Raw genomic sequence first — 27747 nt, forward strand, 5'->3', positions numbered from 1 at the left:
TGCGATTGATAATGCTGCCCAGGTCTCGATCCGACTCAAGCTGGAGGATGCGCTCGAGTCCATCGGCCGTCGTGGTAGAACTTCTCCCTCTGCCGAAAGCCGCATAACCAAACCCATCACTCGATGAATTTCGGTACCGCTCTTCCGGCCAACCTCACTCGGCATCCGCCTCTGCCATATCCGATATCAAACTCAAAAGGAGCCTCATCGCCAGATCGTCGTCCAAGAGATGGTCCCGGCTGCCCCCAATCGACCTCCACCGACCCCCTGTCCTTGGAGGGGGATGCTGAAGTTGAGCAGAGTTTGAGGATCTTGCAAATCAGACGGCACCCGTCGCGGAACAGCGTCTCATCCACTCTTTTCCTGCCGTCTTTCTGTGTGGCCTCATTGGCTCAACCACGTTCTGTTTGGCAGAGGTGTGGGGACTCGGAGCCGCAGGGGCTTGGGCCGGGGGTAACGGGCCCCAGTCCAACTTCAACCTGCCAACTTTTTCGACTTCTGTCGTTGTTACCCTTGCTCGCTTGCCAAGGGAATAGGTTGTTATTGTTATCGCTTCCAAGTCGGACTTTGCGACACCAAGATCGATCAACAACCTGCCGTCCCATATTTTATCGTGGCCTGAACTTTGGATGGCGCCTAGATCTACCTAAGCTTAGTACTCTTTGCTGGGCATCATCGCCGGATGTTCTGTCCGATTAATGCCTGGCGAAAAGTGTCATCTCATCAAGTCGGCAAAACACGTCGATCTGTTTATGCCACCTGCTCTCAAGGTTCAACCGGACCAGAGTCAATGACCGATGGCGGCACCCGAGTCTTTGAAAGTTCGAATATGAATCGGTCTTCCCTTTTCCTTGATATTGACTGCGAGGTTATATGCCCATCTAAGCGTCTGGCGGGGAAACCGTCACCTAGTATCTATCTCTTGAACTTTGATGCAAAACTTGAATGCAGACGAATCGTCCTCTCCACGTCATGCCTTGTCAGTCCCTGCCGTGGTCACCACATACCATAACAAAAGTCCAGCGTGAGCCCCCAGGTCAATGATCAGACAGTCATCCCACCCTCAACTGAGGGCAAGGCATTGTTCATCATGCGCCGTACGATGTATCCCGTCCCCGGAAATGCCCAGACCGCTATCTGCCGAAAAGGTGTGGCATCCATCCCCGCGGGAATCGAATGTGCTATGAAATGACAGTCTCGATAGTGGGACGCCGGCTCTCAGTCCAGTCACACCCGGGATCCTCGCTCCGAACCAACGTTGACTTGTCACATGAGCGCGGCCCAGTCTGATCGACCCCCCGTCACATTTGTTCCGAACCGTAAAATATCCAAACTCTCATAAGAAGAAGACCTCCGGCCGATGACTGCGACGTCGTCTCTGCATTTTCGTGCCGGGGTATTGGTATTTCGAATCATGATTTCGTGACTCTTTCGTTGCCTCGGCTTCTTCTCTGATATCAGCTACCTGCAACATCACATTTACCTGGCCAACACCTGCATGTTGTAAAAGTTGCGAAGACTTGCTTGTTCCTGGACGCTCATTGACTTTTGTACATTTGGCATTATTGCCCTAGGGACACGTCTAAGAAAAAAGAAAATGGACACCTCTCTCTCGTCTTTGTGGGAACCCAAACCAGCACCAGCTCGGTCTCCGATGCAAAAGAAAATGTTGTTCTAGTAGTTTGTTGTTGCCATCATTTCGGCCAATAGCCCTCCCGCATCCCTCGAAGGAGTGGAGGGGGGTTTCTGACCTCCTTTCGTACTCTCTCTCCCGCTGCCGTTCGTCTTAAATACTCATACAGGTGATCCCGCTTAACCAATGACCAGCTTGCCCTCCTCGGGGAAGTCGTACTCGGGGATCTCGAGGTTGAGGGGAGCGGGTCCCTTTCTAATACGGCCGGAAATATCGTAGTGGGAGCCGTGGCAGGGGCAGAACCAACCGCCAAAGTCACCGGCCTCGCCAATGGGGACACATCCCAAGTGTGTGCAGACACCTAGGAGACGAATCGTTAGCTCACGTGTGCCGATGCGGGGATTGTGTTTTGGTATGCGGTTGCTGGAAAGAATTCGATCCTGGGTCTCCGGCACTAGCTGCTGAAAGGCCGCAAAATCTCGCCACCAAAACAATTGAATCGGTTGTCGTCAAAAGATACGTACCCAACATGATGAGCCATTCGGGGGTCTTGACACGGTCGTCGTCCTTCTGGGGGTCACGGAGGGAGGAAACGGAGACCTTGTTGGCCTCGTCGATCTCGGACTGGGTACGGTGGCGGATGAAGACGGGCTTGCCTCTCCACTTGATAATGACCTGTCGTCCAGAAATTTCAGTACGGCCGTCTCAATGTTGCGTGCCGCCGCCCGGCTTTTCAATCGAGCCAACTCACGTTCTTGCCCTCAGGGATGGTGCTGAGGTCAACTTCAACCTTGGCCATGGCCAAAACGTCGGCAGAAGCGGACATGTTGACGAGGAATTCTGCAATTGACACCAATCCGTCAGCCATTATTTCCTTTTGGTTCTGTTTTCCGCCCTTCCCATTGTTCCGTATCGTTTTGCAAAATCTCGGTTTCGGTATGTTTTTTCATTTCGGGGCAACGGAAGGAGGTAATTCCCTACCCTGGACGGTGGACTTCGCGCCGGCGGCGGTGATGGCGCCCATGGTGCCGACCATGAAGTATCCGAAAAGCTGGTTGGTACCGGCAGAGCCCTTGCTCATGTACTTGCTGAAGTCGGGGATGCTGCTGCCCTTCTGGGCGCCCTTGAAGGGGCTCGAGTAGCTCGTGGCGGTCGAGTCGTTCCGGGCGGCCGAGGTGCTGAGCGCGCGCGCAGCCGTCGACGGGCTGGTGCGCGCGATTTGCCGCAGGCAGGTGCGGGAAACGTGTGCGAGGGGCGCCATCTCGTAAATCGGAGGAGGAGAGGAGAGGGTTTGCGGCGGCAAGAGGTTGTTGCGAGATGCAATTGGGGAGAGGGATGACGTTTAGCAGGAGAGCGTCTTTTTTCGTGATGCCCGTGGTTTGAGGATTGCCGAAAGCTTTCTGGCTAGTCGCCTCAGGCAGAAGGTTCTGAAATTGGTGCTTGTTGATTGGTTGGTGGGTACAGCTGGGACCCGGCCCTTTCCGGAGTGGCACGAGTGATGACTGCGACGATGTGGATAGATGCAAATCCCCCATTAGGAAAATCAACATGGAGACAAATTTCTATCTTTTTCATCCCCAGATAGTGGATCATGATTTGTATGTCTTCCACAACATCAATTTGTGAGGCAAGAGGATAGAACCTCTTTCATAATCTAGGAAATGTCTTGCTTTGCACCGTCTTTTACGTTTAGCCGTGGGCGTCATTCATTTCAAGTCCATTCGCCCAACTCCCCATTTCTAAATATCCTACATCATCCTATGCTGCTTTAATGCATGCGCTTCAACTCTTCTACCAAGTTGCGCATATTCTCAACCGTTGGCCCAAGTCCTGCAACGACGGCCTCCTGTTTAGCCTCATCCAAGTCTAAAAACCGCTCAATCAGCTCCCCATCAACAAAGCGGAAGGGCGCATCTGCCGCGCGCTTTGCGTTCCGGAAACCTCGCCATGACATGAATGAGAGCCCGGCACCCGGCGCGTTGTCAGCTTGACCCAGTGTCTTGACCACTCCGGCCAAGTTCTCTTGGAATTGCAATAGTAGACTTTGGTGCTCTGGTCTAATGTCGGCAAAGACATACACCGATCCTTCAACCTAGACAATGTTAGCAACCGTTTAGCATGACCGGGTGGCAGTCCACTTACTGTTGCGAGGAACGCCTTTGGCACGATCGGGTCGTTCTCATTCGGAACAATGTCGAGTGATCGGATCTTGTTCACTTGCTCTCCGAGGTGAAATTCACTGATGACTTCCATCTGCTTCTGGTCGTGCTCTGTCGGCGCGTTGGGGTTCCTCCGTAGTACCATGAGATTGCCTTGCGCATCGGACTCGAGCCACGAATGCTCTTCCAAGTGACATACTGACGTGGCCCAAATGTACTGAAAGTGACGAGCGCGCTCTATAAGCTTGGCTTTGTCCCCATCTTGTGCCGGGATGAACTCGACTAGGGTCATCGATTGCATAAGATCAGCGACCCCAATCATGTTGCCATTGACATCAATGTCAACCGGGAATGTTGAAGGGCGGAAAGTAGCCAGCTTGCGGAGTGCTCCAGATGTGCTCGACTCTTCGTCGTAATCGTAGACCACTACCGTCTTGCTTAATCCAGCGACAATCTTGTCGCCCATTACTCCAAGACTGCGACACGCGCCCTTCAGCGCGTGGCTGACTATCAAATAGGGGTTCTTGTCAGAATCAACGCCCAACACCAGAATCCGTCCCTTGATATCGCTGTTCTCATCAACCTCCGGATCTGCCAGATAACTTGTTCCGATAATGAATCGTTCGGCAGGCTGCCCCATACTGTCGGGCAACTCTGCTCTAATGACGCTTTCGACCATTTCGGCTGACGTGGAGCCATCCAGGTGGAATGCCTTGCCAACAACGCCAAGAACCACCTCGTCAACCAGCTGGAATGAGCTTGATACCGCCTCTTCATTGTTGATGAGTTCTCTACGAATGGTGCCTATGCCAAAAGCACGGAGTGCTGGCGAATAAGCCACTCTTCGAACCGTCTCGCGTAGAGGAAGGGGGTTGACATGCGTTCTCCTTTCAGCATCGATGTGGGCGATCCGTACGTTACGATCCGTGGCGAGGAAGATGGCATCTGGGAAGGCTTCAGAGTCGAAGGGCGCGATATAGGTCACGTCTTCTGCAGTTGCCGCAGAGTAGATGATTCTCCCTTCTGAGCTGTAGATCAGACTAGAGTGCTCGGTCGTAGCAAACACATTGCTGATGCCTTCGTCGTCTGGTCTCGGAAGAACGTGTAGCCCAGCTTGTTTGCTACCCAAGGTGACGCTTTTGCGACTTGACAAGGAGAAGTCATCTTTCGACACGTTGAACGACACAACCTGACCATCTTCCATAGCGACGAACAGCGTTGGGCCGAGAAGGTGTGGTGGGTGCAGTTGCACAAGAACCATGTCTCTAGGAACCGAGACGCTGTCATCGGTTTGCTTAATGGTTTCACCCTGAAGAGCGTTGAGCGTGCGGAGGTCAATTATGGACACAGAACCCGTTGCCCAGAAACCTACCACGCCGACATGGTCGAGATCGCTGGCTGCATGTACGCAAGAAATCTGGTCTTCCTCGCCCCCAACGCCGAGGCCCAAGACTTGCTCTTGAGCTGCCAAGTTATCGACCAAGTTCAATGATACCAGAGAGGTGCCGTTGATAGACAGCAAAACCCATTTGCTGTTGGCAGAGGCATTGACGATGGTCTTGCCGTCTGGTACCGACCAACTGTTCAGAGTAACGCCGCTCTCCAGATCGAGCAGAGTCACGATTGCTGCGGTGACCTGAAGTAATTGACCACTGGGCAATGTTTTTGCGATCAGAGTAGGCTGGTCCAAATTGAGCCCGTGAAACTCAAACACTTCTTCAATACCACCCTCGGCATCAAAGCTGAAAACTCTGGTTTCCGTCATGAAAGAAACCACGAGAGTGTCAACTTTTTCAGAGCCGTGCGACTGTAGACTGAAGAGACCTCGGGCATCCTGCAGGTCTTCCAGAACACCAATATCTTCCAGTCCGACACTGCTTCGAATACTCCGTAGACTGCCGTTTTGATGCACACCACAGCCGGCGACGATGCGAGCTTGGCCTGACGAGAAGGCGTTGCCAATCTGGCTGTCTCCAGCGTTTCCCAAATCCATGATCGCGAAGTCGAGGATAGGTGCAATATTGGGAATGGTCTGCACAAGCTTCGTCGACAATTCTTCGAGATCCACCTGTAGTAGTTGCGAGTCGCCGTAGTGAGAGCCCAGGAAAAGCATGCCGTCTCCCATATACACTAGACACGATGCGCGAGACGTTACTCCAAGTGTTCTGACAGTCATTCCGAGAACAACAACACCCTCGGTCTCAATCGTCAGAAGATGGAGATTGCCATAGTCATCAGAAAGGAAAAAGTTTGTGTCATCATAGGCAGCCCATGCCACGAATATGGCGGGACTTGCCATTGGACTTTCCACGACAGACTGCGTCAAGGTATCGACGTAAACCAGCAGAGTTTCGCCAACGACAATCAAGCCACCCAGTTGTGCCTTGGCCGCTGAAGTGTCTCTTTTGTGGTATCGCTTAACTTCATCCTCGATGATGTTCACAGGAATGAGGATACGGGCATAAGGGTCTTTGATCTCAATGTCGAGATCTCTATTGCGTTCTGGGTCGAACCTCGAGACAGCTGTGTTCTTATCGTCCGTCATGAGTCTGTATATGGCGAGTCGCGCGTCCTCTTTATCGATCTTGGACTGGTATAAGAAGGCGACGGTGGGATGACCAGTCTCGGTGGGCACAAAGATGCTCGCCTTCATGAAGAGCTCGGAGAGGCGGACTTGTTCCCATGCATCGTCAAGGCGAGCGAGCTGTCCTTTCCTAGTCCCCAAGCGCATGACGTTCATGACACCCTCCCATAAGTGCATAGCCATGAACCTGCCTGTCGGATCGACTAGGCACTTGTCCTGGCTCTGAGCTTCGCGCATGTGAGGCTCGGCGGTATCCTCTACGACCTGCTCCGTGTGTAGCCTCTGTGTGGCAGAGTCCCATCTTGCCGTAAAGTATTGGAATCGATCGGTACCGACGAAGAGCAGGTCAGCTTTACTGTCCCTAGGTCGCAGGCGCTGGAGGAGGAGGATGGTGCCGTAGACTGCGGCAGAGCCGAGCAGGTACATATCGGTGGGCGTGATGCGCCATACTTCGAGTCTGTTTGATCGTCTTGGAGCTTGTCAGTATGAGGCGATAAAAGTCCAAGTTCGCCTCTCTTCTTGGGTACGGCAAGCTGGAAATGGGTAAAATGTGAAGGTAGGGAGGGGCAGTACGGCAGGGGAGCAGACTCACGCTACCACCAAGCTCTCGCTTTCATCTTCCTCAGACAGGCGTATCCTGATGGCCTGGCGGATGCTGCTTGGTCTATGGATGGGCGCGATGTACGACATGGTGCCGGTCTGTGAGGTGTGAGCTGCAGCTATGTCAGGTAGGAGCTCTGATCCCACGCGATGGCAGCCATGGACAAAAGAGACGTCGTGGGGGAAGAGTTTCGATTCAGTCGGTGCTCTTCCTGACGTCGGAGTTTAGCAGTGCAGGTCCGGGCCCCTCCAAAGCAGCAGTGAACGGCAGGTTCGATTTCATCATCAATTCCAGCGCTGACAGCGAGAGGAAGGTGGGGCCGTGAGCTTCGGCTGCCCGTAGGTGCAGGGGCCACATGCCGCCGCCCGACCTTCTACTGTCTGTCACTGCAGTGCTGCACCTCACTAAAAGGAACTTTGGGTAACCTGAGATGGAAGGCGGGAGTCTGGCGTGGTGTTTCTTATGTAATCCACACTGTCCGGATGCCCGGCCAAAGTGTGCAGCCGGACAGTGACATCTACAGTGTTTCCGCCGCCGAGAGGTCCTTGCACATTCTATCGGGGAGGCCAAGCAGGGCTGCAGTGCATTTGTTTCTTCAGAACAGCAAATTAATACCTTAAACTACGGATGTGTCGCTCTCCGGCCAACCTCGCCTATCAAACCACCCTCTTCGGACTTTGTCATAGTTCCATGAGATCACTATCAGAAGGATTCATCTTTCGGGTCGCCGTTGGTTCATCCCCTCCGTCTGAGATGTCCAACATCGGATATTCACCGTTCAACCGGCCGCTCATGGACATCGCCGATTGGGAAGCTCCCAGAGCATCGCCCAGTTGATGTGAGGCTGCTCCAAGCCATACTGGCTAAAGTCGATCAAGTACTCGTCGATATCCTTGAACCCAACCTTTTGGTATAGATGATGGCCAGCTCTCGAAGACTCGAGATATGCCGGAACGCCCAATCGAACAGCTTCCTGCACTATGGGTGTCATCAACTGCCACCCTGCTCCCCGTCTTTGGTGCTTTGGGTCCGTCACCAAGATATGCAGATCTGTCGCCTGCGTTAGCTGTCATTCACCTCCGCCACACACGCATCAAATGTGCCATATCCGCCACTTACAGACGACCTTCTTGCCACCCATCAAACGCTGGCGCATCTCGTCCAAGCCATGGAACAACTTGTTACACGCCTCTTCGTTGCAACCAGGTCCCCAGACACGTGGTTTTGGCACCGGCAGCCCCTCCGAGTACGCATTCCACTTGCTCCAAGCAATAATCGCCTCGTCGCCAGAGAGATCCGTGTCCACCGCTTTGTGGAAGCGCACGGTTGTGTCCTCTCGAAACTGTTTGGCCAGTTCTTCAGCTCGAATCCCCATCATATCCTCCGGCATGGGTCCGGGGAATAGGACTGGATCAAGTGGGCTCCCCGAGAACGCCAGTTTCTCAATCTCGGCGCACCGCCGAAGATCGCTCTCCAACACCGGCTGAATTTCGATTGGCATGTTTCCTGATATGCTGCGCTTCCGAATAGTCTTTGTTGAAGTTGGAGCGACGTACCTACTCGAACTTTTTGTCGCGGCGAAGACCACGCCTGTACTTGTACACCTGTACAGACCACGCCGGGTGCCTATTATGCGGGGTTCTTCGGCGGGGGGGTTCCTATCCAGGTGTTGGTTTGGAACACAATCGGTCTGACTCATCAAAGGATTCGTATTGTTTTTCGTCACCCTATAGATCAGCTTCTCGGTGACCGTCTAGGAAGCTCGTCAACGAGTGAATGTTTCCTGCATGCATCATGCGCGAAATGGGACATCTCAACAAGAATACGCAAGGTGGCAAGCTGTCAGAATTTGTCATTTCTGGCAGCTGCAGAAGGAATATGCAATGCTTATATGCAAATGCATTTTAGCCTCAAGGTTTGTCCTTAGCACCCTTGAAGGCTTATTTCACCAGGGAAATGTTGAAGCCATGATCGCTAATGTGACACTGAGAGGCTATTAGATGGAACCGGTCGCGTGCCTTTTCCCACCAGAAGGACAGCACGTGGTCTGATTCAACACTGGGTTCATGGTTCGTCGTGTATGGATCATGGATGACGGTTGACATGACCAGGCTGACCGAACGAAGCTTTGATTCTTAGGCAGGGACCGGAAAGCTATGTCCATCAAACGGCAGTGTCGTTTTCGTGTCGTGGACCCAGACGTTGACCACCGAATTCACGTACGGAGCTATCCGGCCACCCTAGTAGAGCCTCATTCAAGGAGTTTGCGGGGACGTCCCGCCGACGTCAAAAAGTTCGGATATTCTTGATGCACAACCAATGGGCTTGGAAAGTGGAGAGATCTTGTCGGCCAGGGATGAGGAGGCGCAGCGATACATGCGCGCGACACCAAATTCATCGACAGCATTCGTCAAAATTGTGTGTCCACGAAACACGTCCGAGCATTCACCTTGCGTCCCCGGTCAACTGGCATTGGCCACATTTCGACAACAGCTTGGTGTCTCTTGTCGTTCGTCTCATGTGGTACTTGACGGCTGCGTCCCGGAGTGTCTCCTCTTGAGGCACTTAAGAGTCTCCCCGAGCTCCACAGGCCTCGATGTCGTCGCCGCTGTCAACATGGTGCGGTCCGTTTCATGGCTCCTGCAGCCCAGCTGTCGCCGCGACGCCAGGACCTCATCCCTGTTGCATCGGGACCTTGCCTTCCCTTCCTGCACCGAGTTGCGCGCACGGCTCAGGGGTTTCTTAGCTACAGAAGCTTAATCCTCCTTTCGGCCGCCGGTTCACGACCGTTTAGCTGTCTTGTACCTGTCAGGCTGTCAAAAGTGGGTAATGGCTGCAGACCAGTACTTCCCGGCCGAGAATCACGGACGTCAACACAGACTTTTGTGGTCTGTATCCAGAGGATCCTTGCGTCGGGGACGCAGATGCTGGAGTCGCGAAGGCTGCTTCCCAGCCTGGAGACAGCGTTCTCAGGTTGTGAGCTACTGCAAGCTCAAGGACCACTGACGTCCTCACGGTACGGATGTGTCTCACGATTCCACGTTCCAGGCGCAGACGGGAGCTAACGAAGGCCCATCTTCCCATGTTGGTCCTGGATGTGATCTGAGCTTCGATCACCACAGGCTGGTTGCCAAAGCTTATAAAACTATTCGATATCCCACCGGAAGAGAACGTCTTTTTGGAGCATCAGACAAGGATCTTAAGAACGATAGCTTGGTTATTCCCAAAGCCTCAATACTTTCTTCGAAAACCTTCAGACCCTTCGTCTGTTATCTTCACATCAAAATGGTCACCATGCGCCTGACCCTTGCTCTCTTCGCCCAGGCGGCCATCATCACTGCCGCACCTCTCCAGCCTATCCGAATCATCCAGATCGAGGAGAGAGCTGCAGGTGATCTTGACACCATCGAGCGTGCTCTGGCTCCCGTCTCCGAATCCCTTGCCAACGTCGATGCTGCAGTCCTCTCTTTGGATGGTGGCCCAGTCACGGCAAACAACCTCCTCATCTTCTCTCAGCAAGCCCAGGTGGCTACCGACCAGGCCACAGTCGACATCCAGTCTGCTGGTGACCTTAGTGCCTTCAGAGCTGCCAGGCTTCGCCGCACTACCGACGCTCTCATCGATCAGACGACTGTCACCGTGAACGACCTAGTCTCCCGCAAGCCTGTTCTTGACAACCTTGGCGTCAGTGGTGTTGCATTGGAGTCCCTCCAGAGGCAGAAGATTTCCAGCATGGCATTGACTGCCGCGCTTGAGGAAAAGGTTCCCAGAGTCGGGCAGAGAATCGCGGCTGAGGGCAGGGCTCAGATCGAGTCCGTGATGGACCAGGCAATCGCAATTTACTCTGAGCCCGCCGTCGCTGCTGTCCCGGCTGTTGCTCCTCCTCCTGCTACGCCTGCCAACCCCAACGCCATCCCTATCGCAGTTCCTCCTGCTGCTGCTCCTCCTGCCGCTGCTGTTCCTGCACCCCCGGCCGCCGTCCCTGCTCCTCCTGCAGCTGCTCCGGCCCCTCCTGCTGCCGCGCCAGCGTGGCCCGATCAAGCTCCTCAACCTCCTGCCGCCGCTGTCCCGGCTGCTGACCCTAACGGCGCTGTTCCCCAGGCTGGATCTCCTGCTCCCGTTCCGGCTCCTCAGCCGGCGCCCGCAGTCGCTGCTCCTCCCGCTGTTGCCCCCGCTCCTGCTCCTGCGGTCCCCGTCGCTACAGTTCCCCTGGTAGCACCTGTCCCGCCTCCCCAGATCACACCCGTTTCCGGCCGCAAGGCCCTCAAGGACAAGAAGAAGAAGGCGTCAAGAATCAACGCGGTTGAGGTCGAGGGCGAGACTGCTAAGCAGTAAACACATCTATCAGTGATGATTATGAATTGGAGTTTCAAGGTACCACAAGCGCAGGAATTGGATTGAACGGGTTTACTTCAGAATGCTATAATATCATCAAAAATAGAATGATCTAATGCATATTAATGCACATTACAAATGTTTGCTTGAAAAAGAATATTCATCGCTCAGTGACAGCCTGATAGGCACTTTGCGCGTGGTCTCGACTCTCCCAGTCCTGCCACCCTAGTCAAACTAGCTAGTGTATACGTGAAAACGAGCTAAGAGCGCAAGGAAGTGCAAGATTAAGACTGAGCGTACATAAAGTTCGATGCCATTGACTGGGCAGATGCTATCCTACTGCAAAACACGACATTGCAGATCACAACAGTGCCATACATAAAACACACAAACAATCTCAATTGTGCAGCAGCAGCAGCAGCAGCGCGGCGCTAATGCAGGAGCTCAGCGACGCTAGAGACTATCGTGACTAGTTCCTCGTGGATTTTCGCGACGGATGGCTCCGCGTCGACGACGGTCAGCTTTTCGTGCTTGCGGAAGTCGTCTACCACGAGGGAGGTTGTGGTTTCGGAGGTGAGGAGGCGGTTTCGGATTGCTTGCATCTAGTCGTCGAATCGGCCGCGGGGGAGGAGGCGATGGAAGCTTGTTTCTGAAGAGCATTGAAGTACGAGGAGGGAGGTTATTGGGCCGATGAAGGTTTGGAAGTGCGTTGATTGTTCTATTGATCTTGGGAATCCTTTCGGTTTGGGTTTGGGTCACCTTCTGTGTTACAGAATTCCCGGGGGGTTGCAGAAGCGGCTTACCATCTAAAATGAACACTCTTGTGCCACCCTCCATCAACTTCGTGATTCGGTCTTTGAGAATGGCCATGGTGATTTCAATCGGACCTATTGTGCCTGCAAGCATGTTGGCTCTGATGATGTCTGCGTGGGGGCTTTCTTCCCCGCGCTCCATCTCCTCGCGAAGGATGTCGCCGATGCTGATGTGCGAGAGGTTGAATTTCTGAGAGAGAAGGCGGCATTGCGTGCCTTTACCTGAGCCGAGTCTGCCTAGTATGCTGATCACCACAGGTATTTGGGTATTTTGTTCCGGTTGAGGTTTTTCATGTGGTTTTTCCATGGTATAGATATTGTATGGATTGTAGTTTCAGAACCACATATTGATGCTGAAAAGCTGAGAAAACATCACCACATCGAAAAAGACTACGAAAATCTACAATGTGGCGCATTGAAATCATCAAGGTTGTGGAGTCAATTCTTGGTCAAAGAGGTTCAATTAAGGTTGTGTTGGTTTTCGTTTCTGTTGGTTTGGTGTTTTGTTGGTTCTCTTGTTTCGCGTGATACAAATACCCATGCTTGCCACTTCTGGCTGGGCAGAACTCGATTGAATATCATCTGGTTCAAAGTAATATTCAACTTGGAGATGTGACTCAAGTTAGTTTGTCATTTCTTGTTGTCTCTTTCACGCGTTCCTTGATTTGTATGGTTCAATGTCACCACACAGGAGGGTAGATGTTTGCCGGTGCAACCTCAAGTGAGGTTCGGGAGTTGACCAGATGACGGGGGGTTCCCAGGCGGACAACTGGGATGTCCGCTGCTCGCAGCGGTTGATGCAACGTGGGGGTTCGATTATTTCCCCTTCTGGGATCCCGCGGGCCCTCGGTTCCTCCTCGAACCACGGGAACCTCAATACAAACGGGCAGTCAAAGACTCGAGTCCCCTCTTATCGCCAACCACGCATGAACCGGCCCATAATTAAGGCTTGTGTTAAAGTGCAAGTTAAGCGCCAGCTGAATATGTGTTTCAACGACGAATAATCGTGATGGGAAAACGGCATTAGGCTCTCTTGCGTTGATGCCTAGGGAGGGATGATTACTTAAGCTCTGAGGTAACGGTCGGGAGGAATCCGAAGGTCCGGGAGCAGAGCAGCGCACGGATACATACAACATTCAATAGTGTCGTTTTTGTTTTTTCATAAAAAAGATATCACCGACAGAACATTGCTTTTGTACGCCCCGGGAATGAGACTCGAACGTTGGAAACCGAGCACGATCAGCTGAGTGAGATCGAGCCCAATCAACCATTTTCTGGACAAATACCCCTCAGATGAACAATGGGATTACTCAGTGGCCACAATACCAAGCATGTAATCTGGCCTGAGGTCCACGTCATCTGGACTTTTGAACTCCAAAGTCCCCCTTTCCTTGGCCGGAGATCCATCTTGGACGGAGTTCCAGACCTCGTCATAACGCCGGTCCACGATGCTTTACATATGCAACAGGACTAGATGGGAATAAGTTCGAGCTCTTGGCTACACACACCAACTCCAAAGTACTCCAAAGTTCTCCAAATCACTTCAATATCATTGGAGATGAGTACGCAGCCCCATTTGCCCCCGTATCCTCACCGGTTGAAAAAGGGGGCGAAAGGAAAGGAAAGAAAAAGCAAATCAGATTGTGTATCCGTACGGTTTACCAGAAACGAACAATATGACGCCGAGTGGCTTTTTCCCGACACTTTTGCTGAATCCCCGATGGGGCCCTTGGCTGTCTTGACCCTTGACTGCATCCGGGGTCCCGGTCCAACGAGGGTCCCTTTCACTCCTTATCAATTATCTCATCGTCAAAGCTCAACGCTCAACTGCCGTTCAGCCCCTTTCCCGAGAACAGCCAGCTGAGCTCCCAGCCCAGGGAAAAAAATTAACGGGATACGGGATCGGCACGCACGACTCAACCTGACATTTCCCTTTCCCTCCCTTCCCACCCCAGTTCTTCAAAGCGCCACTGCCCACTATGAGGCCCTCGCGCCCAAGCGAGATGATGGCATGCCATCAGATTCATAAAATCCCACGAGGACCGTAGGCCCCGGTACCGAAGCTAGACAGGCCCCCTTCGAAGCGCTCTTTAAAGTTCCTGAGCCGCCGTCCCGGGACTACTACATCTCAGGGCCAGTTCCCAATCCCACATGTTGATCACCTTCCCTTTTACTCCTTCACACATCGCACTCTTCTCATACTAAGAAGGACCTGCGACTGACAAAGATGGGTCTCATTTCACAACTGTACAGCCTTCGTTGGCTCTTCGCGGCGATCTTGGTAGCTGTGTACGTCGGCCAGAAGATCAGGACGTATAATCGACTCCGAGCGTTCAAGGGCCCGGTCCTGTGCGGCTGGACGGAGGCGTGGCATGCCTGGGCGATTCTGACTTTCAAGTCTCACCTGAAGTACGATGAAGTATGCAGGAAATACGGTGAGCCTCTCTTCCTTCCCATCCGTTAGGGTTTTCTCCCCCCGAGTCCCCTTCACCGTCTTCTTCCTTACAAGCGTCGTGATCGACCATGCTGCCAAGTTCGCAGCATGGCCCGAGCTGAACATGAAGGAAAGCCCAATGCTGAACCCATCCTCTTAGGGACGATTGCTCGCGTCGGGCCGAACGACTTGATCACTTCTTCGCCCGAGCTTCTCGTCTACATGAGCGGCATCCGGTCGCCGTATACGCGGACGGAGTGGTACTACCGCGCGTGCCGGCACATGTCGGAGAACGATCACGTCTTTAGTGAGATGGACGAGGAGAAGCACAGGGTGCTGAGGCAACGGATGGGAGCCGGGGTACGTTTTTGACGATCTTCACTTACCTAGTCTGATACGGACCATGCCAGTACTGACGAAACCAACATCAAAGTATTCTGGAAAAGAGAACCTCGCGCTAGAGGACTCAGTCGACACACACGTGTCGGAGCTGGTCCAGCTCATCCGGTCAAAGTACATGTCCACAGAGTTCGCAGCGCGGCCCATGGACCTGGCCATGAAGATGCAGTACCTCACGCTCGACGTCATCAGCAACATCAGCTACGGCAAGCCCTTTGGCGACCTGCGCGCCGACGAGGACATGTTTGGCGTCGCCGAGTCAGCCGAAGTCGGCATGACAATCTTTACGTACAAGATCGGCCTGGGCCTCTACAAGATCCTGCAGAAGCCCATCGTGGCACGCCTCCTCGGCCCCAAGGAGACGGACGCCTCGGGCTTCGGCCGCATGTTCGCCAACGGCCGCGCCATCATCAAGGAGCGCCTGGCGCGCGACACGGAGAAGCGGTCGGATATGATTGCGTCGTTCATCCGGCACGGCCTCAGCGAGGACGAGATTCTCTCCGAGACGACGCTGCAGATGATTGCCGGGTCCGACACCACCGCCGCGTCGCTGCGTATCATCATGCTCTACCTCCTCACCCACGCCCGCGTCTACGCGAAGCTCCAGGCTGAGATTGACGCGTACGTCAGGGACGGGCAGATCGGGTCCCGACCGTCAGGTATCGTCTCGGACGCGGAGAACAGGCGGATGCCGTATCTGCAGGCCGTTATTAAGGAGGGCATGCGCGTGCACCCACCCGTGACGAATATGGATCCCAAGCGGGTGCCGGACGGAGGCGACACGGTCGTCGTGAACGGCGAGTCGGTGTTCTTGCCCGGTGGTACGAACATCAATGCCGCGGCGTGGCCGATGCACCTCAGCAAGGAGATCTTTGGCGAGGACGCGGACGAGTTCCGGCCTGAGCGGTGGTTGTTGGAGGAGGACGAGAGGCGGTTGGTGAATATGCATCGGGTGCACGAGCTTATCTTTGGGTATGGAAAGTATCAGTGCCTTGGCCGGCCCATTGCGATGATGGAGATTGGCAAGACTATTTTCGAGGTGAGTCGAGCACAATATCCCTCAACGCATCTCTTTGAATGATCTGCGAGCTGACATATCGGTGCAGTTGATGCGCAACTTTGACTGGTGTCTTGCGAGACCCGATACACCGTGGAAGGAAGTCAACCACGCCGGTGTCTTCACCCACAACGACATGTGGGTACTTGCTTCCGAGCGGCCACAGTTTCAATGAGTAACTCTCGTGTTCAATGGCTTTTGGGGTGACGGAGTCTGGGAGTAGGTCAAAGAGATCTAAATAAACGGACTCGGTAATGGGAACATTGGGATTCGGGGAAACAGGACCCTACATGGCTGGCTGAGTCTGTCGTCGTTTGGCTGGCGCGGGTTTGGGGTTTGGAGCTGTGTGTTTCCGGACTAATTGACGGCCGGCGGGATTCTGTTTTGATAGATCGTGGCTGCGGCGCAGCCCGGGGTTCAGTGCCCAGCCTAGCCGATCGCGGTCTGGCAGCCGCTCGGTGGCTTAAGCGATGGTGAGATATGTTTATGCAGTCAGCAGAAAACCACCAATGGGCGGTTATCTATAAACTCGTATCAAAAACGTATATGAACCCAGTATTTCCCTCAATCACCCTCAGATGCTCGTCTTCCGGTGTTGTTCTTGAAAGACATCATAGTACTAGATTCAGCCATCCATCCAACAATACCGGCATAAGAGATCCACATTCAATCGAAAGAGCCAAATCTGTCAAAACCCCCTACGAAAGCTATATTTAGATCAAGAACCATAGCCATGGGTCAATCGCAAAGCATCGCGGCAGAGATTGAAATCCAGGCCCCGCCGTCGGCCGTGAGATCAGTGGTATGGACCCTGCGAAATAGGGCGAACCCGAGGCGCGTTTCGGACAAATGATGGAAACTTCCATTGACGCTCTGTGCTGACTTCGCGTCTGATTAGTTTCTGGAGTTCAGCAAATACAAGCAGTGGAGTCAGAAGTGGACTATCGAGCCGACTGAGCCGGGCAAGGATCCCTTGGAGCTCAAGGATGGCGATAAGATCAAGGTTGACATGGGAGGAATGGCATTCAGCCCAGTCATCATGGTAAGGAGTTTTCGGTTCTTCTTCGCTAGATGGGCTTTGCTGTCTACAGAAAGGTAGTTGTGATTGAGTTGACTGACTCTCTTTGAACAACTAGGAAAACACAAGTGAGACGCTCCATTGGGTGGGGTCGGTTCCGTTCTTATTCACTGGCAAACATGAGTTTTGGTTCAACCCGAGTGAGCAAAACTCCGGAGGCACCAGGTTCATTCAGGTCGAGGAGATTCGTGGCCTCTTGGCATTTATTATGGCACCAATGTGGGGTTTCAGGCAGAAGGTTCTTTTTGGATGGAACCAGTTCAATGAAGATCTGAAGAAAGAAGTCGAGAGTCGCCCGTTCTGAGATAACATCTTTCTCGATCGAAGAACTTCATAGAACACTTGGAGAGGCATGAGAGAGACGAAGTCAAGGTTGGCCAGAAGCTCTAAACATGACTGAAATGAACTTTTGGTAAATGAAAGGCTATTTTCTCAAAGCAATTTACACTCAAATTGGAGTAAGAAGAACCATTTGCAGCACCAATCAAACTCTTTGTCGCCAACTGTAGTGCTCCTTCGGGTCCTGCATCAAGTCTCTCATATCCTGCACCTGCTTCGCCCGTGGACCCTTCTCAAGCATAAACTGCTCTTCAGCAAGCTTAGCATACTCGAGCGCCTCCTTTTCCATTCCCAAAGAGTTGTAATTAAGCGCAGCAAGTCTGAATGCATCCGAACCGTGAGATTGGTCAAGCTGCTCTTGCCGGTAGAGCGAAATGAGCTCCTCAATCATCTCCTCGTCGACCTTGGCGCCGTTCCAGTGACTCATTTGCTGCTCGATTTGCCACATCTTGCCGAGGCGTTGATCAGAAGAGCGGATGAAGGCCTCGGAGAGACTGCATTGCTGACAAGTGCAGCCGAAGCCCCAGTTGCGCTGAGCTCGATCTTGGCGGACGGCGCGGGAACTCAGGGAGTCGACGTAGGAGATTGTGAGTTCCTCGCCAGGTTGGATGTCTTTGATGGCATGAGTATAGTGCCGCATGTCTGAGTCGTCGATGTAGAAGGCAACGCTCGGCTGTGTTAGCTACATGAAATGACATAACATATAGCTCATAAGCCATAAGGGAACTTGGGTCACTCACTTTGGCCTACAATCGTGATTGTAGCGCGAGACCTCTGGGTAGTTACCAAAGTGATGACCATCTCTGATCCCAAGGCCAAGCTCGAATGAGTTGGTGTGCATGATATCGTGCACCTTGTGTCCCGTAGATTGATGCTCGCGAGACTGACCCATCTGCGCCATGAAAGTTTTTCGGGTATCCCGCGGAAGCTTTCCGGCGGCTACATCAAGCAGACGGTACTGATTCTCAAGATCAATGTCATCAACGAACCTGCGATGTACAACAACAGCCGGCGGGTGAGCCATGATCCGCTGCCCACGCCGGATATGCTGGTTCGCAATGACACCTAGCCCCTTGCCAGGCATCTCCACCACACGGAACAGCTCGCTGTCGCCTTCACCCTTGATCGACTCCTTTGCAAAAGCTGCTAGATGAGACGCCTCTTCGGCGTTGTACGCTGTGCTCACGAGGACGATGCCGCGGCCATTAGCAAAGGATGGCCGCGAGTAGGCGCAGTACGCTCCCGCGCAGGAGTGAGGGCCTTGCCAGCCTTCGTCCGAACGCCAAATGTCCTTCTTGGGCGGCTTCGCTGTCCGATTTCCGGCGACGTTGTCCAAGACAGGCGATCCTCCAGAGGTCAAGATTGTGGGTTTGCTGCAGGCGAGTTGGGAGTCTGGAAGAAGCGGGCTTGCGGCGCATGATTCGAATAAGGGGACTTGAGTCTTGAGGCCTAGTGTCTGGCCAAAGGCCAGGCCTGCGAGAAGCATGCGTATACTCATGTCGATAGTCGTTGATTTCGTGTTTGGTGATTTTGGTAAGAAGAGAAAGTTCGGTCTGATGTATTTTCGCGTCGCTGTCGAGAAGAAAGCTCGGGACGACGCTCAATGGTCGTTCTTGATGTTTCAAGGGCGCGTTTCAAGATCGCCGCACCAAGGTCCGTGGGTCGCATGCAAGTTCTGAGCTTGTTGCACACCTTAAACGCGAAGAACTCTTGGGGATGTGGGGCCTAATTGATTCTTTTCCTCAATTGCTGTAGCTAAATCGGTAATTTTGCTCTTAATTGCTGTCGATAGTCATGCAAGTTGATGGAGGCACCTTTCATGCGCGGCTACGTTGACAATTTTGTATACATCATCAAGCTGAGGTACAAATTGATGTTGGGAAGGAAACCAAGTTGGGCATGGTCGCTGTCGTAATCAGAAGTTCATCTTGATTACCTGGTAGAACTTGTCGAATTGTCGTCAGGAAGAAATAAGCGGCCTTTTCCAGAACTGTTTTGCTGACCGCTTTGTAAGTGGCGCGGCTGTCAACCGTCCTCACCAAGTAATCCAGAAATGGGATATGCCGTAGTCCAGACTCCATGCATTTAGTCATATTGATTGCAGCACAGGTACTGACCATCATCTTCCATTACACCCGCTAAGCTTTTGACAAAGACTTCATTGGTGTTGTCTGAATAGAAGCAGCCTGCAACACAGAGAAGCCCATCTGCGTCGTTCCGAATCTGGGACATGGTTTCGACAAAGTAGTAACAGCCAGTTCTGCTTCTATAAGATTGAGTCCGCTGAAACTTTATCTTCCCGACTCGCTATCTGATGTGTATACGGGTATGATAGTCATACCGCTGGCTTGAGAAATGGACAACATGTTGAGACTAGATCCTTAGTCAGGAAAGATATTGAGAGGATAGAAAGTTTGAAGGTCGAGGAAAGTTATGGGTTGGGAGTCCTTACTGTTGGGGCCCACGAGCCCGGCACATGGTTTCGGGACAGTAATGGCCGGGTTATTTTGCTTGATGGCTATGGGTTTAGGTATTTATTCAACGATCACTTCTTGAGACATTCAGAAAGATGATTCCCGAAGCAGCATTAAAACAACTGCGTGGATTCAATCATCGATCTGCCACACTGGGATACGCGACGGAAATTCAAGTTGGGTCCGGTTCTGTGGCTTCACGTGCGGCATGCATAAAGTACTTCAATATCGTGTAAGTTCAGGTCGATGTTTTCATCAATTGTTGCTAACAAACTCTCAGAAGCCACGTATCGTGGGCAACCGACTGAGAGGGTAAACTAGGTACTAAGAATTATCTACGTCGCATCACGCATTATCATCGAACGTCTTCGTGTCTCTCCTCCCGTTTCATTATCCAGCTTCAAGGAGCGGGGGTGGCAGCGGGCAGGCAGGCGCAAGCACTGCTAGCCTGAGCAACCTTATCCTCCTTGGCGCAGTTCTGCACCGCGTGCGCGGGGAGAACGCTAGCATCCTTGACAGGCTTGCTCAGGAACGACTTGCAGAAAGCCTGCGACTCCTCGAGACGGCCAGGGATGGTAGTGGCGCGGAACGAGCGCAGGCAGTTGTCGGCGTTGCAGACGGGGGCCTTGGGGCAGTCCTTGCCGGTCAGCTTGACGACGAAGGCGCCGCGCTCGATGGTGTTGATGAAGATGTAGCCTGAGGGGAAGTAGGCATACGAGGACCAGGTTCCGACGAAGCCGACGTAGCCGCCGCCCTCGAAGTCGTCGTCCTCGGGGTAGATGTCGAAGTAGGCGGCCTCGCAGACGCCGGCACCAGTGGGGTCTGTGGGGATGGAGGTGCCATCGAGGACGCGGAGGCCGGCGCCGTAGTGGGATTGGTAGATGTAGTTGTCGATGACGTACTGGTTGTGGTCGATGGCCTTGGTGGGGTGCTTGAACTCTGTAGTGTTGTTAGTCTTCCATTGTGTCTTGTGATAAGTTGTTTGTGGTTACACACCTCCGGTCTGCTTGGGGTTCTCAAGGTCCCTGATGTCCCAGATGAAAGTGACGGGGTAGCCGTCTCCGCCAGGGCCATTGCCGCGAACCTGTAGGATCAACGTTTAGCTTTTGCTGATACTTAGGATAATGCAATTTAACATACCTCATCAAGCTCGTCATCCAGGACAAGGAACTCCTGGTTGTTCACGTCAAGGACCCAACCCTGGTGAGTGTAGGAAGCACCCTCGTACGAGATGCGGGAGATGATGTTAGTGACGTTGGCCTTGTCGGTAACGTCGTAGATGGTGAGGGTATCCTCGTTGTAGCCGTAGCAGATGTCACGGCCCTGGTAGCGCTTATCGGGTCCACGGTAGACCAAGCACTGGGCGTCGTGGACGTATCCGTCGTCCTTGGCGCAACCCAGAGAAACGGGGTTGGAGGGGTCCGTCAGGTCGAAGAAGTTCAGACCAGCGGCGCAAAGGGGGTCGGTACGGGGCGCGGCACCAACAGCGACACCGTAGTTGAGCTCCTCGTTGATGACGACGTTGTGAGCACGGCCCAGAGGCAGGAGGGCGTTGAAGTGACCGGTCAAGTCAGCCTTGGCGTCGAAGACGACGGGGCTGGCGGGGTCGATATCCAAGAGCTTCTTCATGTCGAAGATCTGGATGCCGTGGCCGACGGCTTCGGAGCCGATGACCATGTAGTGCTTGTAAGAGCGGATCTCGCGCCACTCGGAGGGCGCCGAGTACTGGGGTAGGCGGCCGAGGTAGACGAGCTTGCCGTCCGAGAGGATCTCAGCGAAAGCTGTACCCTCATACTGGCCGATGGCGACGAACTCACGACCATCGTCGTTAGTCCATCCCCAAGAGGAAGAACCCTCAGCAAGGGGTCCACCGAGGGCAGCGTGGCTGACAAAGGAGTACAGGTCGGCCTAGAATGTGTTATTCGAGTGTCTCGGCAAGAGCCATGTTTCTGGTGGGAACTTACGTTGTGGCACCTGAAGGTGTTGTTCCTGTCTCCAACGACGGCCTCGGCCCAACCGTTTACACAGGGGGTGTAGCCCAGCTCGGGCCAGACCTCACTGTTGTAGGCACCAGCTTCTCTCTGGCGAGCGAACTCGGCCTGGCGTCTTTCGTCAGTCACATTGCCTGTGGTGATCATCGGGGTTCTGAGCTTACCTTCTTAGCAGCAATGACCTGTTCGTGGACCTTGCCAGAGTCGTAGAACTCAGCCGAGATGGCATCGTTCATCTGGATCTCCTTGGCCATCGCCGAGGCGGCGAGGACGGCAAGGGAGCCGAGGTAGGATGAAGCGCGAACCATGGTGTCTGATGTCCAATGCAAACACTCTGAACGTGTTTTGCGTATTTGAAAGGGAGGATTGGACTGAGATGAGCGAGGGAGGTGAATTGGAGGCTGGATTCCCTTGGAGATCAAGGCAAACCGTTCTGATGAGAGGTGGGCGTGGTTCTGGATTTATATCCTGACCCAGTCAGATTAGTATGGAGGGACCTTAGCAACCAAAGTCCCAATCGTGTCTGCTAGTCATTGCTTCCTGTCATGGAAGCTCGATATGCAGTCATGTCGGGATGCCTGCTCGCGCCTGGGACTGCTGGAGTCCATCGATCTGGGCATTGTCTCGGCGCTACCAGGGGGACGAGAGTTGGTTGAACAAATGTTCCTCCTGGAATTGCAACCCTGGGAAAGTCGGATGCGACCAAGACATGCCAGGCTCACTGCACCGCAACATGTACTAGGCCATGTTGCCGGATGCAAGACAAGCGGGCGGTGCAGACAACAGCAACGGTCGCCGGCCAGTCACCAACGGCGGCAGGGTGACATCGCACAGTGAGGAGTACTCCCGTACAAGTGAGGTACCCAACTATCCACAGACGTAGCAGTGAGCGATAATTAACGAGTAATTCCGGGCGACGGTTCTGCTCAATTGGCCACCCGCTGGAGTGTTCTTGGAGGCTCTTGGCGGGGATCCCGAAAGGGCAGGTCCCGGGATTAGTATGGCCTTGGCGGACAACGGTCCGGGGAAGCTTCGCAGTCACGGCGCAGGAATAGCGGGACTTGGAAGTCCACTACTCCGGGATGGCCTCCTTTTCCTTGGGCCGCTTCATTTTGATCTCTCTTAATGTCCTTCGAAGCTGGCAGCGTATACGAGGTACGCAATCAGTTGTCTGCGTGATAAATGTCGCAAGTTGTCCCTTGGTCATCCCAATAAGAGTTCCATCCCTATGCGTGTTAAGCGGGCAAGTGGCAGTTCCCACCAAACGGGGAGATTGAGCGCAGTCAGACTCAAGTTAAATCGCCAATGTCATGATTGATTGTTCCGTTGCGACCAACATTGAGCTTCCACTCCGGATCTGCGGATGAGTTGGGGTCTGGGGGCATGCTCGACTGCATGCGACCTCACCGCATCAAGCCCATGACGACAGCTCCCGCGTGGAGCCCCTGGGTGGCCGAGGCGTCCGAAGACTCTCCCCTCACGGCGCGCAGGACGGCACAAGAATGAAAGTGGTGATGAGGCTCGCGGCAGCAAAAGTTCTTTCGGTGCGCGATGCATCGGTGCCAAGACTGATAGAAGTGGACCAAGTACCTGAATCAAACAGAACGTCAGCACCTATTGGTTGGATAGAGACATGTTGATAGGCAAATGCCAAGCAAACAAGCGGCCAGTCCGTCTTGTCTCTCAGGCTGCCATGTCCAGCAAAGAAGTTGGATACGATGGAAGGCCAGAGTTAGCCGTCGACGGCGTTGCTTTTCCTGACATGGGGCGCGATGGTTTCCCTGTCGTAGAACGGCTTTCGAGACAAAACGTCTAGGTCACAGCGCGTAGGAGATTACCAGGAAACGCGCCAAAATGTTAGTCAGAGGTAGCCCGTATTGACTTTCTTTGATCGTCGACTGCCGTCTACGGATAGAAGGTCGGTGGGATTAAGCGACGACACCCGAACTCTATCTAAAAGTTAAAAGAGTTTATTTCCCCTTCAGGCACCTCCTGGCGCCTGCGTCTGCAAAGTCAACAGGGATCGTATCAAGCCCCAGTGTGAATGGTTTCCCAAATCTCCACCTCCAAATTGGCTTCCATCGGCTCTTTTGCCTCACCCCATCCATAATTGCCATTTTCTTATGCGGACTCGGGTCAGCAATGCAATGTTTACCCGCTTGATAGCTGCATGGAGTGACGGGCTGGGAACGAGGCTAAAGAGCATTGGGTTGAATCGACAGAGTCTGAATAAGAATGACTGAATCGACAGCTGAAGCGCACAGACGAGGAAGACTTTACCCACTGGTCTGACTAAGAATACCTACGAGACAGTCAAACAAGCTGTCAGAACGGGTCAGAATATGATCGCGAGGCATTTGAGTCTTCACTATTTCCCATGCAGTGAACTACTGCTGCTGCTAGCCTGCTACTGCCCCGATTGCTTCTATTGAGCCGCTTCCCTGCAATTAAGAGGGCACACTTGGCGCTCAGTTCGTAATGACTGACCCGACATCCTCACTATCTCCCCCGCTTTAACTGTCCAAGCCTTGCTAGACTTGAAATGGCAGGAGACCAGAACCATTACTTTGGACCAACATCACCAGGCCTACAGCCGATTCGATGTCTCCACCTCCACAAGTCATCCAACATTCATGATTCTCGTTTTACTTAGAAGGTACTTTCGTATTCACAATCATACCCTATCAGCCAAGACTTCAGTCTCCAATTGTTGCGTTGGTCCATCCGGGTTCCTCTCTCTCGGGCCTGCTGTTGGAGTCCTCTTGAGCCAGCCAACAATGAGGGAATGCAACCTCCCGAAATTGACGTTAGTGCTCGTTGTCTTCACGACAGTCGAGCGTGCCGAGGTGGGCAGAATACCTGGTCAAAGCCAAGAGTTTAGCAGCTCTCCAAAACAGCAATTCTCCCGCTGGCCCACGCGTTGACTAGACGAAGAAAGCTGGTTGATGACGATAGACGAGAACGGCAAGACGTGATCAGTCTACGTTTCGCAGGATTTTTCGTCCGCAAAATGTTGTCTTCAAACCCAAGAGAATCTAGAGAATTCACTCTTCTTACAGGACTCGGGCTTACTTGACCGGTTTGCGCACTCGTGCTTGTGCATGGTAAATATCAGGGAGTAGCATTTGACATAGTCCACATTGAAGTCTTCCCGACTTGAGCCGCTCAGGAACTGTTGTACTCTGTACTCTGTAGGTAGCTTCCTCTCCTGATCTGCAACTCGCAATGATTCGCACTAGATGCCTGTTCGTTCTGTTGCATCCATGCACATGTGCATCTCGCGTGGCTGCACATGGTCAGTCGACGGACGCATGGGTATGCGGGACGGGAACAGCATGAACGTCGCCTCATTCCGCGCGGCTTCCGTCGCTTCAGCTCCATTCTCCCCATCGGGCTGATGTAACAGCAGCATTCTGCCTAGACCGTCGTTCTTAGATCTAGAAGCAGAGGGTGGACTCATGGGCCCAAAGAACGGATGATCGATCGGCATGGATGCGATTCGGTCCCTTGGCAGGGGCTGATCTGGGAGCTTTGAACGCAGATTTGACCGCCTGTCATTAGGTGCTCGAGGTGCATGGCCCAGGCTTTGATCCAAACAGGTGGAATGGAGGAATTGTGAGAAAACCAATGTTGGTTGTTGATTGTTGCCGGATTTACTGTTTTTGAAGCCATTCGTTGGTACTTGCAACGTAGAGCCTTGCGATCCAGTAGATGTTGGTATTGTGATGCGCACACGTCCCTTCAAGGCAACCAACGACTCCCTGTGTACCTACCGTAAATGAAATGCAATAAAGACCAACGTCATCGCAAGAGACAACTCCGGAGCTGAATTTGCACTAAGTACTGGGAGGTGCAGAAATGGTTGCTTGCATACCTGTGCCGTCTGGTGCCAGGAAGTTGAGAAAAAATCCTTAGTTCTGATGGAGCTATCAAATCACTACAAACACAATACGATCTCGTATTCGAAGGTTGAATGCTTGTTATTACTTCTTGAACTTGTGCTTGAGGTCACACTCATAGATGTCTCGACTCCCAAGCGTTATCATTCCATGATTGCTTGCTCGATACGAGATTCAGTACGGCGACCGAGATTCGAGGGAGCGAAGAAAATGGAAACTTTTGAATTTGAAGTGCCAAAACCGGTTGATGCGACCAATTGAGCTCTTTGTCTCTATGTGTCATTGAATGATCGTAAGCACCGACCTCGCCGCGGCGTCCTTGCAAACGGTTTCTGAATGACACTGATAGCAGAGTGGTCTGGTGACTCTGGTCCCATTTTCCTTTGTATGATGTTTTCGTGCTACCACTGAGCCAGTCATCCGGATGGGTAGAGGAAAGACTCATAAACAAGACTGACGACCCATTGGAATCAGTCTTAGTTTCATGCTTCATCGAGAACACGCTCTCTTCCATATGGTAATCCCTCGTATCGGTACACCCTTTTGCACGTAATAACACAATGTACGGCTCTACTCTCCCCCTGATCATCTGCGCCATGGCCGTAGGCCTAGCCATAGCCCACGCAGTCCCAATTGATACGACCATTGATCCGAGATCTCTTGATGAGCAAGGCAGAGAGAAGAAGCCCTGGGCAGCCCACGAAGTCCAATGTCACAACGAAGCCGACTTCCCTGGCCACGCCGATATCAACCCCAGCATGCAATGGGAAGCTTCATTGGATTTCTGCGCCAGCGACCAGGGCAAGCGCATCTTCACGACGTACCATGACCCAGCGGAAAACCATTACCCGATTGTTTTCAGGTCACGCTACAGGTGGAAGGATAGCTGGAAAATCAACTACGACTTTTACGTTCAGTGGGTGGCTGGCTGCAGGACCGCGTTCGGTGCGCAAAGGGTCGATGATCCTTTGCTAAGCAAGGACGGAAAGCCGTCCTGTGCATCCATCATGAATGACAATTTCAAGAAGTGTAAGTCAACTGAGGCCACGTCATCATTGGATTTCAACCTTCTTAAGCAATCGATCAAAGTCGAAATCAATCGATAAAATATCTGGCACTGAGCTGATCCTGCAATATTCAGGCAACAACGGTGGCGTTGGCGGTGCAACCCAAGTCGGCTGTCTTCTCTACACGTTTAACGGTGGGAAAGGCGATAATCTACTCACGGTGGCTGAACTTGAACAACGCAAGATCTACGACGAGAAGTACAGCATCACGAGGGGACCAGACCCTTGAGTCAGACGTAGATTTTCTCATCACCTGAAGACTCAGCACGGTTTGTGCTCAATTGGGAATATTTCGGACGAGTGCCGTAGTCATTGGGCGATATTGGGCTATTTCCAGGCTCTGCACTGTAGATGTGGTGTCTCTTATTCTATAATTCTCAAGTTGATTCAATCCCTGGCAGCTATGTTGAGGCTGTCTCCTCAATTGCATAGCTTCTTTTCTTCACTCAGTTCGGGGCGTCCGATACTTCCGTGTTCTATCACGACTTATTCTACCTGAGATGATGCAACCTAACGTTACGAAGTTCGGAAGCAAGCCTATTCTTTGACCGTCTGCTCATTAATGCCGATCTTTAGCGTGAATGTGTATGTGCAATGCTGCAAATGACTTGTTCCATTGTAGAGGTGGCCATGGAGGTTAAAACCATGATCGCTGGAATAGTGATAGTGGAATCAGCTCTTTACATCTAAATTTGATCTGACGACGAGGTAGAAAATTCATGGAGTTTTGTTTTTAATTCTCGTAAGAATTTGGGCAGGTAAGATGTATCTAATCGTAGTCGTGTACCGGTGGTTGAATAATCTTGAAATCACATTTTGTGGTCTTGAAGCTGCAAAAAGTGCTGCATTGTGAAGAAACGAAACCGTATGTTAGTCTGCAGCTTA

The 27747-nt window shown here is 52.8% G+C and overlaps 8 protein-coding genes across 8 annotated transcripts; 4 read left to right on the forward strand and 4 right to left on the reverse strand.

Annotated features, from left to right (window-relative positions):
• Positions 1–3309: 3309 nt before the first annotated feature.
• Positions 3310–7235, reverse strand: HER10_EVM0012986 (CPSF A subunit region). Its single transcript, XM_035482360.1, has 3 exons — positions 6969–7235; positions 3776–6845; positions 3310–3725 (listed from the first exon to the last, which is right to left on the reverse strand). Exons 1-3 carry the CDS (start codon positions 7064–7066, stop codon positions 3402–3404), a joined length of 3492 nt encoding a protein of 1163 aa, XP_035331962.1. The 5' UTR covers positions 7067–7235; the 3' UTR covers positions 3310–3401.
• Positions 7236–7545: 310 nt separating this feature from the next.
• HER10_EVM0004412 (uncharacterized protein) lies at positions 7546–11312 on the forward strand (the record flags this gene model as incomplete). The annotated part of the gene is made up of 1 exon (XM_035474060.1): positions 7546–11312. Exon 1 carries the CDS (start codon positions 10263–10265, stop codon positions 11310–11312), a length of 1050 nt encoding a protein of 349 aa, XP_035331413.1. The 5' UTR covers positions 7546–10262.
• Positions 7768–8478, reverse strand: HER10_EVM0009071 (acetyltransferase; the record flags this gene model as incomplete). Its single annotated transcript, XM_035478570.1, has 2 exons — positions 7768–8027; positions 8097–8478. 2 exons carry the CDS (start codon positions 8476–8478, stop codon positions 7768–7770), a joined length of 642 nt encoding a protein of 213 aa, XP_035331705.1.
• Positions 11313–14351: 3039 nt separating the features above from the next.
• On the forward strand, positions 14352–16189 carry HER10_EVM0004815 (cytochrome P450; the record flags this gene model as incomplete). The annotated part of the gene is made up of 4 exons (XM_035474447.1): positions 14352–14559; positions 14719–14918; positions 14992–15996; positions 16064–16189. 4 exons carry the CDS (start codon positions 14352–14354, stop codon positions 16187–16189), a joined length of 1539 nt encoding a protein of 512 aa, XP_035331435.1.
• Positions 16190–16594: 405 nt separating this feature from the next.
• On the forward strand, positions 16595–17576 carry HER10_EVM0010987 (uncharacterized protein). The gene is made up of 3 exons (XM_035480430.1): positions 16595–16816; positions 16913–17056; positions 17151–17576. The coding sequence occupies exons 1-3, from the start codon at positions 16748–16750 to the stop codon at positions 17394–17396; spliced, it is 459 nt and encodes a 152-aa protein (XP_035331827.1). The 5' UTR covers positions 16595–16747; the 3' UTR covers positions 17397–17576.
• On the reverse strand, positions 17577–18929 carry HER10_EVM0000420 (uncharacterized protein; the record flags this gene model as incomplete). Its single annotated transcript, XM_035470203.1, has 2 exons — positions 17577–18099; positions 18172–18929. The coding sequence occupies 2 exons, from the start codon at positions 18927–18929 to the stop codon at positions 17577–17579; spliced, it is 1281 nt and encodes a 426-aa protein (XP_035331144.1).
• A 1376-nt stretch (positions 18930–20305) lies between these two features.
• HER10_EVM0009217 (uncharacterized protein) lies at positions 20306–22204 on the reverse strand (the record flags this gene model as incomplete). The annotated part of the gene is made up of 5 exons (XM_035478710.1): positions 20306–20844; positions 20902–20989; positions 21046–21813; positions 21870–22004; positions 22061–22204. The coding sequence occupies 5 exons, from the start codon at positions 22202–22204 to the stop codon at positions 20306–20308; spliced, it is 1674 nt and encodes a 557-aa protein (XP_035331712.1).
• Positions 22205–26355: 4151 nt separating this feature from the next.
• HER10_EVM0006324 (uncharacterized protein) lies at positions 26356–27091 on the forward strand (the record flags this gene model as incomplete). Its single annotated transcript, XM_035475912.1, has 2 exons — positions 26356–26824; positions 26937–27091. The coding sequence occupies 2 exons, from the start codon at positions 26356–26358 to the stop codon at positions 27089–27091; spliced, it is 624 nt and encodes a 207-aa protein (XP_035331523.1).
• Between the last annotated feature and the right edge of the window lie 656 nt (positions 27092–27747).

This window comes from Colletotrichum scovillei (genome assembly GCF_011075155.1).
Source record: "Colletotrichum scovillei strain TJNH1 chromosome Unknown Contig00007, whole genome shotgun sequence".
NCBI lineage: Eukaryota > Fungi > Ascomycota > Sordariomycetes > Glomerellales > Glomerellaceae > Colletotrichum > Colletotrichum scovillei.